This window comes from Molothrus ater, chromosome 3, assembly GCF_012460135.2.
Source record: "Molothrus ater isolate BHLD 08-10-18 breed brown headed cowbird chromosome 3, BPBGC_Mater_1.1, whole genome shotgun sequence".
Lineage (NCBI taxonomy): Eukaryota > Metazoa > Chordata > Aves > Passeriformes > Icteridae > Molothrus > Molothrus ater.
The window spans coordinates 37,806,227-37,826,224 of NC_050480.2; the positions used below are offsets into that span (position 1 = coordinate 37,806,227).

At 35.9% G+C, this 19,998-nt stretch overlaps 1 protein-coding gene across 7 annotated transcripts in view; it reads left to right on the forward strand.

Moving 5' to 3' along the window:
* Nucleotides 1–19,998, forward strand: part of QKI (QKI, KH domain containing RNA binding) — a 150,052-nt gene that overhangs the window by 57,951 nt on the left and 72,103 nt on the right. For all 7 annotated transcript variants that reach the window (XM_036379930.1, XM_036379931.1, XM_036379932.1 and 4 more), the window contains exon 3: nt 4,482–4,598. In XM_036379930.1, coding sequence (XP_036235823.1) covers nt 4,482–4,598 — 117 coding nt within the window. The remainder of the gene's footprint in view (nt 1–4,481; nt 4,599–19,998) is intronic.

Below are 19,998 nucleotides of genomic sequence, written 5' to 3' on the forward strand. Positions count from 1 at the left end.
TAATTTCCTTAAGTTGAAATACACTTGAAGAATAGCTTGTTTTTGGCTTTTTTCCAGTGATAAGTAACTGACTCTGCAAAATCAATGTTTAGGAAGTCACTGGAACATTTGCTAATAAGACTGTAGAATAAATGAGTTTTTAATTGAGTTAAATAATTGTTTGATCAAATGCATATGTTTATGTTCATTCTTGCTAGATTTGGATATTTCAATCAAATTGGATTTTTTCAAATTCATTTCCCTTAATGAAGTAAAGATTTTTTTTCGTAAGTTAAATTAGTTCTTGCCACATCTTATATTCATACTTCAAAGGAAAACACAAAATACAAAAGTCACAATAGAAGTATGAAATTTACTACTACTTGTCTTTCTCAAGTTCCACAGATTTTAACATGCATGGAAAGATCCTTAAACACTGCATTTCCTATACTGTAAAAACCAGACACACATCTTTGTAGTCTCTTATTAAGCAGCTCTGAGGCTTTGGCATGGTTCATTCTTACTTTTCTTTACTACTTTTGTTCTGGGTGTGGGGACTGGTGAGGACTATAAAAGTACCTGGTCTGCTTAGGAAATAGTTGTTCTATATGTAGGCAATAGATGATGTTTTTATCAGGGGGTTTCTTATACAGTGAACTTGTTAGGTAGGTCACCACATGGAAATTTTTTTGACTCTGGGGAGCGAGGGTTGCTGCAGAATAATCATTAATATCCCAGAGTAAGTAGAAACATTAGGATTTGGAGCATCTTTTTTTCCCCAGTACCTTTGTATCTGCTTAAACACTTGGGGTAACAAAGATCCTCATGTGCAATCTCCCAAGATATGCTGTCTCTTTTCTCTTTTCTTTAAGGATGTGTGTTTGGGACATCATCTCAAACAAAGACAACAACTGTCTTACAGGCCAGCAAGATCCAGTAGTGTTTTGTACATGCTGAAAACTTCAAACGTGTAAAGTTAGCAAGCTAAGGGAATATGAGGGTGATGATGCAGAGAAACGGGCAGAGAGAGAGCAGCAAGGGTGTAACTGGTTGGAACTCAGTGGAACCTGAGCTCCACTCAACACTTGTACTTCTTGGCTTTTAGGATGCTCTTGTGTTTGTGTGTCACTGTCTTCTGGAGGTTGTTTCCTTAGTTCTGATTTTGAGTTGAGGAAGATTTGAGCACATGAAAATAAAACACAGAAAAACAGATTGTGAAAAACCACTAATGAAAATTTCTCACAGAAAAATATATTGGGTGTAGAGATATTTTAGTTATTGTGGAAGGAGAGACTAACTTCATTTGATTGCTTTTTCTATGTTCTTGATGTAGAAGCAGTTAATCTTAGTTTAAGCCACTTCTGCTTAATTTTTAACATAATCTCACTTTGCAACATGTGTGAGGTTAGATACATTTCAAGTAGCGCAGCCTTAAATTGGTCAAATTGATTTCTGAATTCTCTGGGGGTGAGGTTCACCCCCACACTACTACGATACTCAAATGCAAAGTGAGAAACACTCCAGGAAGTCAAGGGGAAATATTCTTAGCTTTGTCTCTGTACAAATGTTAGAACAAACAGAATTCCTGAGCACAGGTGTGTTATTTATAGAGAAACACAATGCAGTGATGAGTGTGTTTGGGTGACAATATGAGACAAAGAGCACAAGAAATAGAGTTAGATGTTAAGAATGGTCTTCTGAATTTGTCAGATGTCGTGGTCTGATAATTCTGTTTGATAGTCTAGCTGGCCTGACAGGTAAGAGAAGCTGTAGCTGCAGATACAACTGGACTCTGACAAAACTGTCTAACTGGAAGGCTTTCTCTGTGTTCCTGAGTTGTGATCTTGCTGGTCACTGCTCTGTCTTTCCGACAGAAGAGTCTGAATTATGTTTTTCTATGAATTCTGAACTTGGACTTTTAATATGGTTGTCTGAGAAACTGAATACTGACAGTGATACATTGGTACAAAAGGTAGGGGATCATTTGTTAAAGCAATACTTGGCTTAATCTATGATAATTGATTACTGATGACTGATTAAGACTGCACCTCAGGTGGGGTCCTGCAGCGTGCTCCTTCATCTTGTATCTCTAACACACTGAAGAAAATTTGGTTGGTAGGATAGAAAGTAGGCTTAGAAAGAAATTAGGTCGTTACCAAATGCTTTTAAAGTCAGTTTTGCATTTTAATTCTGTCTCGAAATTACTGTGCCTGTAGTCAACAACATGAAATTCCTTACACAAATGTAGAGCAATATGCTGCTGTAGGGGTCATAAAAGTTTCATGTGAATATAAAGCTAGGGGACAGGATCAAGGCTGAGGTAATAAGAGGAGTATTTGGGGACAGTGAATGTTAAAACAAACATAAGAACTGAATTTTTGAGGGAGGGAAAGAAACAACCTGGGATGTGTTAATAAGAATGCGGTTTACAAGATATAATTGTTCTGAGTAACTTAAGACTGTTGAGATTTCAGTAGAAGTACCGCCTTGTCTAGGCGTCCTGCTTTTAGATATGATCAAATTCTAGGGCCCAGGAGAGGCAGTGGGAACAGGCAGTTGTTTGGAAGCTTATACAAAAAGACTCTAAGTGTTAATACATACAGTTTGGAAAGAAAAGGTTGCATACTTCAGTAAAGTTGCAAACTTCAGGGTAATATAGATTCCTCCCTTTTTTTTTTTTTCTTTTTATCCTGTATAGTTCTATTTAATCTTTTTTATCCAAAGTATGTTATTATTTGATTTTTCTTTTACTCATAATCCAAATTAATGAAACATTAGAGACTGCTGTTTTTCTTGAGAGATTGAGAATATAGCAATAGTCAGCTTTTGTGTTGGTTAAAATATTGATTTCAAATCAGCTTTGCAATATTATTTTAGCATTATGAGTGGAATGTCACAGATATCTAAAGTTTTAGTGTGCAGAAGTGTGGATGCGGAGAAAAGCAAGTAAGATACTGTTCATGTAAAAAATGGTACAATTTTCATATCAAAAACAAAATGTGTAACATGTAAGATTTTAATAATATTTCACAGCTCAACTTTATTACTTGTAGCTAGTTTATTGCTTTATCAAAGCTTAGTGAATGTTTCTTTAATTTCTTATGATTCACAGTTTCTGTGTGTGTTCACAAGTTCCTTTCGTCTTCACTACACACCCCCTCACCTCCCTGTAGTTGATTCAGACTTCATAATATGTCTTTGTTTTCTGAGCTTGCAATACTAAATAACTTTGGGAGTATATATTCCCAGAATAGTTTAGCTGCTGTGAAACACTGTTAATTTTCTTAAAGAACTTTAATTTGCTTGCATTCATAATTTCTGCTTACTCTTAAATCATTTCTGGTCTTTGCAGTTTCATAAGGATTTCAAATACATTGAGTTTTAGTACTCAAGCCCAGTTTTAATTAGCTGAGGAAATGAAAGCCAACAACTTCTTCACAATTCCATTGAATAACTTCGTTTACCGGGATCTAAAATATCCAGAGCAGAACATTACAGCAGAATTTCTGTTCTTTTAATTTCTTCTTTGAATTTAATGTTCAGTCTGAAACTTCTTAGTTTATCTATCATTTGAGCTGGTGCTTCATCTTGGCACTGCAGTTGCCACAGAATACTGCTCTGTGTTCTCAATGCTACTATCACTTAGTGCTTTTTTATTTATGTCATAAATAAATTATTTCAGAATGTGTGGTTGAAAATAATGAAAGGGAAAAAGCTTTTGAAAATAACTAGGAAATAATGTTATGTATGGCTAAATGGTGGTATTACCGTGTTGAGTGTAGGCAGGGGGCTGTCTGCTCAAGTCAGCCAATTAAACATGAAATGCTTGCTTTATTTGTATGTAGAACTAAATAAATGATACAGCTTACAAAAAGTGATGTGCTTTTGTTGTGTCTGTATAGACACATAAATTTTTATATATACAAATATTTTATATATTTGTGTCTGTATGTATGTATGTATGACAAGACCATATTTTTAAGAAATGTTGCCCATGGAGCCTAAAATAAACATGTAAGAGGTCTCATTTGTTTTTTTCTGAAGCAAATGCCATGGCATGGTAGATAAAGAAGGGTTATTTTTGATGTCCTTCCCAGACTGAGTGCCCAGCCCTCCGTGTGTTTCCTTGCCATGGTGCACCTTGTTGGCCTATGGATGAGCATGGCTGGACACGTTAGTGGTGAGGGAGAGCAGCTTGGAGTTCCTGTAAGAGCTTGTACAACGTAATGAGGAGGAAATTAGGAGCTGCTGCTGATGTAGACTACCTGATGTTACATCTAAAAGACCTACTTCCACCTGAGACTGGTATCCCCAAAGCTGGGGTCACGTGGGTACTTAATGTATGAAAACAAACAGTACCTAACTCATTTTTCAGCCTCAGGCATGTGGTGTCCTAAGCCATTCAACACTTGATATTTTTAGACACAGAAATACGCCTTGTTAAATTTTAAACTAATTTTGTTTACTTGATTTTTTAGAAGTTATTTATTTTTTTCTTTCAGTTTAACTTTGTTGGAAGAATCCTTGGGCCCAGAGGACTAACAGCTAAACAACTTGAGGCAGAAACAGGATGCAAGATAATGGTCCGAGGGAAGGGCTCAATGAGGGACAAAAAGAAGGTAAGGTCTTGAAGGGCGGTGTAGTTTCAGATGCATAATTTTGTTTTCTACTGGAGGATAAGCTCATGTCTCTTATTCTTGTTGTGTTCTTACTATTATCTAATGTCTTACACACACTTAGTAAATAACATAGGCTGTCCTGAAGAAGTAAAATGTACACACTCCATAATTCTGCAATTGGAAGTCTTAACTAGCAATTACAAAGTATTCTCAAATAATAATTAACTTTGAATTGTGTCGCATTTAATAAGGTAAAGGTAAAAATTGAAGTTAAATTTATTTTTCTAGGAAGGAGCTGTTCACCTCAAAGGTCTTATTAATGAAACCTTACTGTATTGAATTACCAAAGTAATGATTTGTGCGTGGAGTGTGGATTGGGAAAAAAACCAGTTAAATGTATTTCTGGCAGTCACTTCTGTCTGAGTGAACCAAAAAGCACTGTGTTGGTTTTGTTTTGTGTTCAGGTGGAGTGGCAAAGTAATGAGGGCTGTTCTTGCCTTGTCCTGGAATATGCATGCTCTGCCCATATGAATGGGCAAACTGCATGATAGAGCCTTCCTGAATGTCAGGCTGCTTTCGTGGTAACTCTGTTTTTCTAGGTTTATTTTCTAGCTATTTCCCTCTACCTCTGGCTACTGCTGCTGAAGTTACACCACCATCTCCACTGTAGTTTTGAATGCTTCCTCTTTGTTCCCAAAAATACAGTTTCTTTTCATTCTTTTTTAGGAGAAACCCTCCCCCTCTTTTCCTTACATGATCAGTCACATAATACATTCTATTGATACATATATAGTATGTAACAATTACAATAGAAAGTTAATATCTACCCAGTTAAACATCTTTTTCTTCCTAGAGCTTATAAATGTGTTGCCTTCAAATTTCATTTAATGTTTCTTGTTTTCATAATCTGCTGGAGTACTGTCGCTGTTCTTTGTCTTATTCTACCATTGTTGTAGGTTTTGGAGTTTGTGAAATACCAGTTAGAGAATCACAGAGTGGTGGAGGTTCACTCCTCAGGAAGAGTAACTATTTCCTAATTTCCTAGGACCATGCCCAGGTGGCTGCTGGGTGTAGCGTCCTCCTACCACTGTGCTTCAGAACCTGTCCTGTCCTGTGGGAAGTTGGCTCTCTGGACAGCTTGGGCAGGTTTAATTTCTGGGGAAGTATTTTTGGCTGATTTCTCCTATTCTCCATGCATTTTTTTTTAATTGTACTTTTTGACAATTCATAGAAGATTAGGCCGTGGAGTTACTGGAGTCTTGTATTTAAGAAAAAGATTAGAAGAACTGAGACCACCTGAGTGAGTCACCTGTTTAAGTTTAGTATTAAAAGAAAACTACCTTCAACAAGGACAAGTATGGCAGATCAGATAAAACCTCATACACATTAAAAACTAGAAATTGATCCAGTCAGCACTTGAATGCCCATTATAGCTTTCAGGCTGGGTTCTCTCATAATTTTTAAACATAAAGTACTTGACCACTGATAATTTAATGAGATAATACTGCAGTTAGTGTGAAATATATTTGAATGACATCATATTATAATATAGTTTGGTATTTGTATACCAAACAGTATGATATAGGTTGTAAACCAGTGTTGAGTGCCAAATAATTTTCTTCAGAAAACTGATTTTCATGCCATCCATTCTTAATATTTTCAGCTCATTTGCTTTTCTGAGGTGATTTGTATTGGTCATAAGTTTGCATTTTTCAGAGCAGACTTTTTGGTGCTATACCACTGTTGATGAAGTAGGAAGAATTTCATAATACTTGATTATGATGTACATCAATAAGATGTTTCTTGTAAAAATAATGATTTGGGAGCTGATTTAAGACATGACAATTGCAGACAAAAGAAAGAATGAGTGACTTCTGTCAGTCTGGGACACAAGTACACTTCTTGCTGTTGACTGTTGCCTCTTTTCCTGATGAATTAATACTTACAGATGAACTCCCTAGTCTTGCAGTGCATTTAATGGTAACCACCTTTTTTATTTTCTCAAATGGTTTCTCTCTTTGCAGGTTGTGCTTCAAAATGCTAATGAACATCAAAGTATAAATACAGAAGTTATACTATTTTTTTCATGGCAGGTTAGGCTACGCTAATTCTTTTTTTAAACCCATTTTTTAGAGTCAGTGTTGTTTGGAAAAGTCAGTATTTTAGATTTTTTTTTTCACTGAATAATTTTGAAATTTGGAAGAGATAAGAGATGCAGGTTAATATTTTAGGTGTATTTTGTGACTATAATTTATACCTGCAAACTCGATTTCCCAGTGCTAATTACAAAAGGAACTTTATTGGTTGTGGGAAGGAGTAATTACTAAAGCAGTGTCAATCTTATGTGACAGCTAAATACTTGAATAAACTGTCCATGTGCTTTTGCTGCCTTGCTAGTGGTTGCAGAATACAAGAGAAAATACGAAGACTGACATTCTGGAAAATAAACCATCCAAATATGCTCTGCAGAGAATTTTGCTTTGCTCTGTGATCCTATGAAAGAAGTAATGAATTATGAATCCTTGTCATGTGGCCAAAATACTTGAACTGGCATCACATCTTTAAACTTGTTGATTCTCTCCAGAAATCAGGGGAAAGCCTCAAATTGTTTGAATTTGAGGCTCAGCTGGTAATCAGGATATCTCTCTAGGCAGCTTTCAACAAATTTAAAATCAAAACCTTAATTACTGAGAATACTGTGATTAGAGCCTAGGGGTACTTGAAGGAGATTATTGGGAAGGGGAAAGGGGTTGCAGGCATTCATCAAAAGCTAATGAATGTGTAACTTTATTAAGACCAAGGCATTTTTTGCTCAGTCTGAATGTACCTTTTATTAGGTGAAGAAGAGAACTAGTAACTTCCACACCAGTTAAAGGATGTGTGTAGTGAAGACTATCCAATGATGGATAAGCAAAACATTTTTTTGCATCTTCCTTGTCTTACACAAATTCTGTAAAATAGGTATTGATGTGCCCATAGGGAGTCAGCCCTCTGCTCTTTAACACACTGCCAGTATCTCACTTTCTAGAGGGGTATGAAGACAAACAGCATCAGGATGCTGGCTTGTGGCAGCCTTGGTCAACTCTGTTCCATTTTTTTCTACTTTTAGACAAGAATCTGCCCTAGAACAGTGTGTGATGAGAGAGCATAATTCATTTTTACTTCACAAGGAAGCCATGTCATTATGATGTACAGAATTTTCTTCTACAATTGCTAATTTTCAGATAGAAGGGCAAGCAGCTATGGAGTTCTAAATTTGAAAAACTCTGTGTCTTCATCCTCTGTAGCAGCTTTAAGTCTGTTGCACTTCACTCTGTATTATGATTTGAACTGATTTATGGTTTCTGACCTACTTGTTCCCGCTTACTTGTTCCTACAATCCTGCTTACCTTGCAGGCAGAAACATAAGGTTTCATGAAAGACATGCTCTCAGTTAGTACCAGTCTTGACCTTTGACTTGTGCAGAGTTGTTACAGTAAATAGATAATGCCATTTCTTTAAACTCTTAATTTTTCTACTTTTATAGTATAGCTAAAAAGGAATTAGAAAAACGCTTTCCTTGGTACCTGCACAAAGTTTGAGGAAAATATCAGAGGGGAAAAATTTATCTGTCTTGTGAACAGGATATTTTATTAAATTTACATGCTGTATTGTATTACATATTTGTAATATTTTTTTTTTACCTTTTAGGCTTTGAAATATTATCTGATAAACTTTCTTTTCCAATTGAAAGGCTTAATGATTCTGTTTAGCTAATAAAGTGATGTTAGTGACATTGGATAATACATTGTTCTGTCTTGTTGAGCAAGTCCTGTTACCTGTTATTGCCACCTTAATTATAAGATTTTATATTCTGTATAAAGTACTATGTGTGAACAAATCATAAAATTCTGGTGCTGACACACATGTTGAAATGGAAGATAATTGAGCATGTGCAAGGAAAGGAAGTTGTTCTGTGTTTCAAAATGGAAGGTTGACCAGCCATCATTGTTCTTGTATTCCAGGAGTAAATTTCTTGGTGGAGGCCTGCTGCCTCTCACACATGCCTCTACACAAAAGCATCCCAGTGCTGTTTGATGATTGCACGTGTCTGTGTTGGCAAATGGTGCTTTGGAATGGCAGTTTGAAAAAATCTTGAATCTAGTTGTAAAGGTGGGGTTTTTGACTCTTTGTCAGTACCTTTAGGAACATTAGGGGAGAAAATAATTTAAATTACTGGGGACAGAGATATGTGAAAGTGAAAGCAATTTCATATTCATAATACATGACTAGAATGACTGTCCTTTTATTTAAAAAAATACCCCTTTTTGACAGTGCTGGTGAAGTTTCTGGAGATAGGTCAGATGGTTACTTTTACATTTATAACTATCAAAATCCCTTGTCAATGTCCATCCTTAAGGATGCTGTTTATTAAAATTGACCTCTAGTTACTGGAAACTGAGTGAGACAGTGTGGAGCAGCAGCTGAGCATGTTTGAGATGCTGGGATCTGCCTTGTTAATTTCTGTTGCAAATCAAAGCTGCAAGTATTTGACTGTTACATTCATTTGAATGGCCATCAACTTCCATGATTATCCATTAAAAGGCATTGTATGAGCGAGTTCCTGAGCTGAGACTGAGACGTGGCTTATACAGCATGTGTGCTGAATATACTGCATTCAGGTTACAAACTTGGAATAGAAAATTACTGAAGGCATTCAGAATGAAGTGTTTAACATGCTACCCTGAGAACTTCATGACTTCATAAATTTCAAGATCTTCTACAGTGACATTTCCTCTGAACTCATTTTTTCATAGGCATGTATGTCTTGATTAGGTTTGATTTCTCAAACTGATCAGGCTTGGGAGGCTTTCTTCATGCTTAATTTTTGGCTACTACAATAACTGGCCTTTTATATTTAAACCAGTTCTAAACACAAAAGTATTAATGTAAACTTATCTATTTGTTGTATCACAATTGCTGTTTTAGCACAGATGTTTAAGAATATACTTAGTAGTTGATACTGCTTTGCCTTCATAGAGGTTCATTGTAAAACAAGATGTGCTGAAAATATTTTTGCTTGCTTGTAAGCTAATTTTTTTTTTCATTAGTGGGTACCTCAGGAAATAGGCTTTTCTGTTCCAGTTTCAAAACTTTCATTTCATGAAAATAACTGGCTATTTTGAATACAGAGGGAATTGTAAAGCTGGATTTTATTATTATTATTTTTATTGAAGAATGGTTGAAGCATGGCCTTTTTCCCTTTTCACAGACGAAACAGAGGTCTCTCAAGTTATATCCCTGGTAATATTTGAGCCAGTGACCCTTTCAAGAGTTTACACTATTAGCTAATAGCATAAACAAAAAAAAAATCACAGAAAAAAAAAAGTCCTTTTGCCAAATTATTGATTTAATTATATAATTAAATGCTAAAGATCAGTGAATTTATAATTCTTTTAAATAGAGTTTCTACTAGACAGTGGTGAAGGCAATAGATGTTATTTCTCACTGGCAGCAGACTCCTTTTAAGCCTGTTCCTGGGGGTTTTGTACTTCAGAGTTTCTAGAGTATTATCTTTGGAATCTTACCCTCATACATCTTTTCTTTAAGTAAAAAATGTTCAGTTCACAGTGACAGTAGTGAAGAATGCAGGCACAACTAGCATAGTTATGTATGGGAATGCAAATTTTACAAGAGAACATTTTCCTGAAGTTTTATATAAGATTTGACAAACGCTTCTTATTTGAAGTAATTTATTTCGAGAGTCTTTTCATAGCAGCCAGGGGAATGCTCTTACTTTCAAGAGCAGAATGGTTTTATTTTGAAGGGGAAAAGAATTAGGTGCCTGAGGACCTTAAAAACTATTACAAGGCAATATTAGTCTTTCAGAAAAAATTACTGATACATATCTGATGCAATGCATCTTTTAAATGGTTTATTTCATACATACTTCTACCCTTTATTGGCTACATACTGACTATATCCAATGTATATTGAATATATTTCTACATGGGCTCAATACAAAGTTGAAGTTTAGAGCAGATTTTAACACTGCTAAGACAAAAGTTTTCCTGTGTAATGCGAACAGTAGCTGAAGCCTTTGGCTATGATTAACTTCGCTATCAAAAATTCATTATATGTCATTTTGTTCTGAAAGCGGTTAAATTGGTTATTGAGCTAATTAAATATGGAAATAACTGACTTTAACAACATGCTTCTTTTTAATGCCATTAAGTACAGTGGAAACTGTGAACTGTAGAAGTGTAATCAAAGCCCTGCTAATTGAAATCGGCTTGTATTATGCTTTCATTATATTTGTTTTTCTGTCTGTTCCCTGTGAGAAAAAATCCTTATGAGCAAGCAGTGAGAGAATCTAGATATATTTTGAAATTAGAGAAAATTAGCACGAAGTGTAGTGGAAAAAAGTATATCAAGGGAATCCTGAATCACTGCCTGAACATCTGTGTATAAACAGTTCTGGTTTATAAATTAAAATGCTATGTCTACTGAACAGGAATTGACTCATCCTGTAGCATGGCAGAAGTTCTCTTTCTGCAGAATTACTCCTAAGCTTTTGTGAGGTGGGAAGCACAGTGAGTGTTAATTTTGTTCTGAAAGGTTGAGCAGGTTTCAGCTCACAGCAGTTTGTATCTGGCATTTGGTTAGAAGTTTTGAAAGGCCTGGGAGACTGCACAAAGAATTGTTTTGAGATGCTGACCAAATTGTCTGCAAACATCTATCTGCATTTTACTTTGTCTAGCAAAGTAGTGAAGCAAGGTTTAAATAATGAAAATCTACTGTAACCTGAAATTTTTTTCATGGTAACATTTCTAACTTTTTTAAGAATTAATGCTGTGATAATCTTGCTTACCAGAAATAATTTGTATTCAGGATTGCATTTCAGTGTGTTTGTTCAGTATTATGCAACTGTGCTTGCAATTCTCTGCGGGAAAGGCCATACTTCGTTTGAGGCTTGTGGGAATTTTCTTGTGCCTGCACGAAGATTGAGTCTGCTTCAGTGTGGGAATGAAGTTGGAACTTGTTGTTTCAGGGGGAAAGCAGCATGCCTGTGTGATTCCTGACTAGCTGTCACTTCCTCGCAGTTATTGGTTCTCTTTATTTTTAGGTGGCTTCTGGCAGGCAGAATACAGGCAGGTGGTTGTTTACCATAGTAGATATGGCTCCTCAGGGTCTTATTTAGCAATTTGATTGAGGCTGATAGGAAGGCTCTTTAGCATGGAGTAAAAGAGTAAGCACAAAATAAGAACCACTATTGTGGAAACCAAATACTTAAATTACTAATTGAATATTTAGAAGATAGATATTTGACTTCATGCTATTTTATTGTTTTCCAAATAGAGACACGTAATCAAGGTACTGGATTCCTTGCCAACTGTATGGTAACAATGACCAAGTGTAATTCCTAAAATGAGTGATCAGTTTGCCATTTGAAATTGTTTATAGATGGTGACTTTCCTTAGGTTTTCTGGCTTAGTATTAGCCTTTGTCATGCCTAGACTTGGACTGAAATGGATATTGTTAATCACAGGCTACACTTCTGCTCTGTATGGCCTGCAGTACCATACATTAAGTATATGAATGAAATTCAGGTGTCTGTGTAGCTGTTAATAAGGATGTGGCAGTATCCTCACTTTAGAGTTCATGCAGCTATAGTAAACAATATTTTATTGTTAGTCTTTATACTTCTAAGGTAGAGGGAGGCATTTATTGACAGATGATTGGACATTTTTTGTTAACCGTTCATAAGAGAGATTAGCAGCTTCTGTCTTACAATTTTTACATTTTTTCACATCTTTTCAGGCAGTAAATGGGGAATGTTTCGATAAATACAGGACTCACTGAAGTGCATGCACACTGAATATATCTTTAAAAATTTGCTTACAACTCAAGCCAGTTCTGTTTAAAGTGTGTGTTAAGCATATTCATGAAAGGATGAAAGCTTATTTAAATGTGTGGTAAGGCCAAGTACACAAATCTGTTTTTTCTGTTATAGAGAACTTGTTACTCTTACAGTAGTAGAACACTCCAAGCAATGCTTGGAGACTGTTTAACTTAGTAGAATCTGATATTCTGTGTAAATTATCTGATTTAAGTGCCACAGTCTTGCCATGGAACAAACACAACACACAGCATTTATGCTTTCTTGGTGCATTTGTTCATGTTAGTGATTCTTGAATGTAATTTGACTCCTAAGTCAATTCAGCACTACATTCCTACATGACAGACAAAATCTTGTCCTAACCTTTATAGCTTGAAATGAAGATAAGATTAGGCTGTTTTGGATGTTCAAAGATCTGCATAACAGTGACTGCATTCGGGCAGTGGCTTTCATGGGCCTGACAGAATGGTTTAACTGGCAGCTGAAGTATCAGGAAAACTGGCTTTAGGAAAAAAATGAGAATATCAAATTATTGGTTGGTTTCATAAGAAGGTGTTACAGAATTATCTACAAAATTTGATAAGAATGGATGGAATCAGTACAGGGAGGAGATGTCTAGTCAGTATAAAAATGTCAAGAATTTGACACAGTTGCTGGGAAATACAGGATGTTTTGATGTGTGAAGAACTAAAGTTTGTGGGAAGTGAACATATGTATAGTACTGTGGAAAGTAACCCAAAATAATTTACAGAGCAGTTACATTTTCACAGCCAAGATGTGAAATGTGTGTTTTGTTTTCTTATCGAGTCTTACATACAATATACTGAGTTGGAAGAGACCTTTCAGGATGATTGAGTCCAACTCCTGGCCCTGCACAGGACACCCCAAGAATCACACCATGTGCCCAGGAGTATTGTCCAGACTCTCACTGAACTCTCTCAGGTTTGATGCTTCCCTGGGGAGCCTGAGTCTCTCTCTTTCCTCTCTGCTCCTCTTCCTTCCTCTTCCTAATGTTCCTGCTACTTTGAACCTAGGTCAACTTTTCTGGGATTCTTCCCATCCCTCTTATGAATTTCTCCCTTGTTTCATAAATTATATTAATTTTCCTTGATTTTACATAAGTTTCCTCTTAGTTCTCTCTAGAAAGCTTCTCTGGTTATCTTTTTCCATCTTGGTCCTTGAGTACCTCCTTCTCACTGGTCATGTGCTTTACAAATTATTGTAATAAAAGGAAGGCTAATTTCTATGGTGCTTCATTTATTCTCTGAAAATACAAATAGATGACATGAAAGTGCACTAGAATGAGTTTTGGTTTCTAGCAATACTTTATATACTTGCATTATGGTAGCAAATAATGTAAACACTGGTGTTTAGAAACAGAGTTGTAACTGGGGAATCAGAGTAATGCAGGCAAGGAAGATTAAACAAGGCAAAAGGAAATAATGACACACTTCTCATGCTACTAACTGTTAAAATTTTTTAGCATGCATAAGACTGGGAATAAAATATCCAACAGCAAAAATATATGAAGAAAATTATTTCCTGAGAGTCAGGGTGATAATGTAAATTCACCAGTGTGCTTGCCTAGAAGTTACTGGAAACATGAACTCTGAATGCAGTTGCTTTTGAAGAGATGTGGAGAGCAGACAGCCAAGTTGCTCTCACACTTGGCTAGAAGTTTCTGGAGGTAAATTGTAGGTGTGACATGAGGATTGAGTAGAAATAAAAGGTTAAGGTTAATTAATATCTCAGAATTCCTGAAACCTTTTTGATTCCTGACACAACTAAAAATAGACAATGTAATTATGAGCCAAACTGCTCTTTCTTTTATATATAATTTTAGAAGTGTGCTAGTGGTATTTTTGAATGCACAAATGGAAGGGATTTTACTTCAGGAGCAAAGAACAGCCTGTTAATTAAGTGCCTTTATCTGGCATGTGGGCAGTGAGTGTATGTAACTTAAATGTTTGGATGTAAATACTTCTGCAAATTATTACGCTATTTCTTTTTTCTGTCTGGTAAATCTGATGTAGGTGTTACTTTCTTCCTAGTCTTCCTGTGTGTTCTGTGATCAGGTGCTGTGGCACAAGATTGATATGATTGTTTCCAGCGAGGGCAGCGTTTCATGGAGTTGGATGTTCTGGTATGGGGTTATTTAACTATCTGGAGGGTTTCTTTGAAATTATTTTTTCTATATTGATTGATTGGTATTGTGGTGATTTCTTTTGTTAGATTTTTTTTTTACACTGTGATAGTGAAGCAGTGACAGCACTGGGTCCATTCTGTGGTAAAGTCGCTGTGAACTTTAGCATTTGCGTGTTTCTCTTGAATAAGAAAGAAATAGTTTTCTGAAAGATGGGACTCATAACATAATTAATAACATCTCTGCCACTGCTTGTGGGCTCTGGAGTATTTTTATAAATGTATGTCTGGACTGTTCAGTCCTGAGCCACACAGAAAGAGTTAATACTTCTGTGGCAGTCAGAGTGATAAAGAATTGAAAAACACGTTTAGCTGACTGAATGCACCTGAAATACCTGACTGTTTTAATTGATCCACGTGAAGGAATTATTTCAGAGCTGCTGAAGATTCTGAGCTACTGATTTCAGATGTTCCCATATTTATAACCATATGTATTGAAGGGAAATTAATTTTTAGGCTTTTGGGGGTCTTGGCAGATATTTTAACTGGCTTGCTGAACTTGTGAAATATACTATTGCTGATATATAGTTTCAGGAACTAAAAGCTAGTAGTTGACTAATTTTATATTTAATATTAAATTTTATAGAGAGAAATAGAGAATTTTCTGTGGTGATAAAGTATGTTGTAGTCATTTTCCATCTAGTAAGTGATCCATAAATGACCAAGCAGTCTTTGAGGTGGCTGTGAGATACTCCTGTGTTTCAAGTTGACAGTGCTGGAGTCAAATGTTCACTTAAATTTTGACTGACAAAAAGACCTAGAACTTAAATCTGTTAGCTCACGTTGACTCACAACAGCATGAATCAGAAAAGGTCTTAAGATAAGCTGTATTACAAACCAAAATAAATGATAAATTTTAAAGTTACATGGTTTGAAATACTGAAGCTACTCTGGAAATTAGTATGCAGTGAGGACACAAGGCTACTGCAAATACTAAAATTGGTTTTTGCAGCCTGACTAGTGGAATTTTTCAGTATCCAGCCTTTTAAATGATAAGTTCAATTTAGCTTGAAATGTACCTTTTTGGAATAGTTCATTTGGTAGTAAAATTAACCCTCCTTAAAAAAAACAACCCACAGTTCTCCATTTCTAAGAAAAATCAGATACAGTCCTGCAGAAATATTTTGAAGAGCAAAACACATTTACTATTGATTATGTGTTTCTGCTCTTTTAAGGAAGTCTGATATGGTTATTGCAGGCTTCAGACCTCTTACTTGCAGTCAAATATATGGTTCATGACTTATAGTAAAAGAATCTACCAGGTAGAATAAGGTGTAATGATTTTAATTGTCATACTTGACACATTACTTGTGTTCCTGTTAAACTCACTTGCAAATGGCTGATTCTGCAAGTTGGAGTATTGAGCATCATAAATTTCATTGGCCAATGCTGTATCACCAATCTTGCCAGAAGCAGAAATTGGCAGGAATGTGGCATTTTGAGCATGCTCTTTGGATCCTGGTATTTCACAGTAGTAGATACAGCATTTTCCCAGTGTCTTCTTGGAGGACCCATGTGAGAGATGAGGGAGTGTTTGCAGAAGACTGGGAGGGAATTATTCAGGTTCCCCTGTCAGCTGTATCATTTTTTATGTTAGGCTGTAGTGGGTAGGAGTTCAAATACACAGGTTATGTTTGCTGCTCAAACAGTTGTTTATAGTGACCCTTAGGGAAGAAGCAACAGAAGGAATATGAACATTGCATGGGCAACAACAGCAAGCTGAGTTTTACCTTACTGAAGGCAATGAGTTTTACCTTACTGGCTGGTTAAATAAGGCTCCTGTATTGCAAGGGGAGGGAAAGAAAAAATCATGCTGAGTATTAAGGGGAGGGGGGGGGGGGAAGGAAATATGAACACCCTCAAAATGTCAAATAATTTGTCACATATATATTCATCTGTTAGCTCATAAATGTCAGTTCTTGTAAAAAGCCTTTCCAGCTTTTTCTTGGAAATGACTTTGCAGAATGTTTTGTGGCCTACAGCTGGGCTGCAGAGCTAAACTGATTTTTTGCAGGTTTTTGAACAGACCTCTGAATCAGGCATCTCTTGTCATTTTTGCTGCTTTCCTGGCCTTTGAAAAAGGATCTGTGCTCCTGTGAGAGACATCTTGAAGGGTAGTTGGTGATCATGGAATCAGCTAGGAAAGCATTTTATTTACTTCAGTTACCTAGCTTGAAAGCTCAGCCTGAGGAAGGAACTGCTTCAGCTTCCCCTGTTGGTGTACATTTCTGCACAGCTGAGTCACTGAACACATGGGCTTGCTTTTAGGGATCTTTTTCCCCCCCCTCCTGTTAGCTTGGAGGTGATTTTGTGATCTTTTAGAGAAACAACAGACCAACCCCTGCCCCCATCCCATTTTATTCTTTTGTTTTAGAGTTTTGCAAGAACAAGTTTTCATACTGTCAGTAGTTGTCCCATAGCTGTGGGTAAGACTGTTTTATAGACCAATCCATATGGTTGTGCAGTAGTTGCTTTTCCTGGTCTCATCAGAGCTCTTGCCAAACATCCTTTGCCACCATTTTAACCAGTGATCAGTTGATCTCAAGCTGTGGACTGCATCCAAGTGAAATATGTCACAAAGAACCAAGAACCTATATGTGATTTAGATGCATGGAAAATTCTAAGTCTGTAATAGAAAGTATCTGTGGGCCTTCAGGGGAGAAAAAGAAAAAGGACAGGTATCAGAATGGCTGTTCTTGCCAAAACTATACTGACCACATCATTTCATGGTGACTACTTCCTTTCTGTGAGCATATTTGTAAGATACAGTGAAAAACTTGATAATAATTCAGAATCGATTTTCTATATGGGTTGAAAAAAGACTGATACTCACAATTCAGTGATTTTAGCTGTGACATTTACAACTAACATGTTTGTCATTAGAAATAAACAAATGAGTTTTGGTTAATTTGATGATGCAGTAAGTTTCGATATTGATGACAACATTGGTGTGGAAAATGCTCAAAGAAGATGATACATAGTTTCAACTTAGTTATCCATTATCATGAATATATTAAAATAATTGTAAGATCGATTTCGCTCCCTGATGAGCGGTGTTCTGAGTAATGTGCACTCCCATTGCTTCTAAAACACTGATAAATGCAATCTGTTGGAATGTTTTTAAGACAATAGCTATTTAATGAATAGCTTGTGTGTACAGGAGAAAAGAATAAGCTTGATTGCTTACAATCTGACATTTGAGAAAGCATTTTTTTGGTTCTCTTGTATTTGCATATCTAATTGCTCTGTAATCAAAACTAAGTGAACTGTAGCTGGTGGAAACTAAAAAATGAAAGGCAATCATCTTTAAAGGGGGAGATATCCCACTCATACGCAAGCCTGTCTGAATATTAGAATTATATTCTTCTTGTGTTTAATTATAGGTGTCTGACTGAGCAGTAAATTTGTGCCTGTGTATTAAAGGAGTGAATGTGACCCTGAAACATCAGCTTTCCTTTGTTGAAGCAAAGCATTCGCATTCAGAGAACTTAACAGTGTTGTGTATTTTGGTGATAAGGGATTGTGCCAGAGTAGCTGTTAATTACCTGCTTTGTTTGATATGGAAAGTAGTGGTTCCACACTTTTCTTCCCACCAGTGACAGTACTCAATTAAAACTTGTATTAAACAGTGATAATGCCCTCGTTTATCTGGTGGGGAAGACGTGAGGTGAGGAAAATTAACAGAATATTTTCATCTGTTTGGAGACGACTTTGGTTTTCCATGAATCTAGTGACAGTAAAGAAAAAGGAGTTTTGTCCTTTTTGGTATAGTAGTGTGTGGTGAGCTTTGGTTATTTTATTTATTATTTAAATCTTTGTGGCTCTTGAATCCTGCTGTTTAATAACAGTGGCTATAGTAGAAGCGGGAAAAAAAGTAACCTCAACTGCAGTGTTATGGTTGCAAATTTAAAAGGTGCTTGCTCTTATTCCTTGTCATTCCTCTGTGTGAAGCATCTGTTCCCATTGGTCATTATTTCAGTGGTTTGAAAATCTATTGTATCATGACATGGCATCTTACATATCTTACACAGCAGATTTTTTTTTTATTCAAAAGTTTTTGACTGAGTTTTTCTATTCCAAGTATGTGAAGCATGTTTCCTAATCCAGTCTGAGATGGACTTCTCTAAGTAGCAGCTATTTTTTGCATATCTGAACAGAAATAACAAGGAGAAGTAAAGCAAAGCAGTTGACATAGAAGATTTGGTAGTCTTAGTTTATTTCAGATACCAATGCTGAAGAATAATCTAACAGTGAAAATATACAAATTATATCAGTAGGCAGTAAGAAAGGATATAAAATCGTTATAGTAACATAAATGTTTTTTATTTCATTTATCCAAATAAATTAAGGAATGGGTTGGTTGCTTTCCTTCTGAAATTTGGAAGGCCTGTGTTCAGCAAGCTTGAACAGCTTTATTGTGGAGTGGAAGCTGAATGTTTGATGCTGGACTAATTTGGCCAAAAATGTGAAACAGTAAGTGAAAAGGAGTAATTACTGTAGCAGCTTTAAAGCGTGTACACGAAATTCTTTTGAGGAGCTCAGTGGATATGGCAGTGCATGGTAATTCAAGTAGAACTTCAGAGCTTCAACTATTAGGTGAATAGAGGTCACATGCAGAGTAAGAGTGGTTGCCTGCAGTAATTAGGCACAATTAATAAAGTTTGCCCAGAAGGCATATTGCGCACACTGAATGGTTTGCAGTAATGACTGGTCTTAGAGATAACCATACACAAACAAACAAAAAAATCATTACAGATAAAACAGTTTCTTAAAAGAATTTATAAGGTGTGGACTTGAAAGGTTTTCTTGTTTTGTTGAAAACCTAAACAGAATGTCATTGTTAAAGAGCAGAAAGCTACATTTTATTTTGCAGTGGAACATTGTAATATTACGGGATGCAGGCAAAGTGCTGTGAAAAATCAGGCTTAGAAAAAAAATGTAATTATGTGAATTGATCATGGTTTACAGAAAGAGCACTAGAAAGCCCACTTAGATCATAACTGGCATGCTTTTAAAGTAGTCTGCTTTTCTTTTAAAGTAAATGTTCTTCTGAGCATACTGATAAATTTCATTAAATTATTGTGTTTAATAATAATGTTGCTATATGATTATTGGTTACATTTTCTGTAGGTAATTCATAAAGTCAATAAATGTAGATTATTTCCTACCTACAATTGCCCTTTCGTGCCAAGTAAACAGTGATAAGCATTAAATAAGAACTTGATAAGGTGTTTTATGATCTAGCATTTTGAAGTGCCGTTATCTCTGTCTGATCCTTTAGCAGTTTTTTCTGGTTTTCTCTTTTCTGCACTGCAAGAA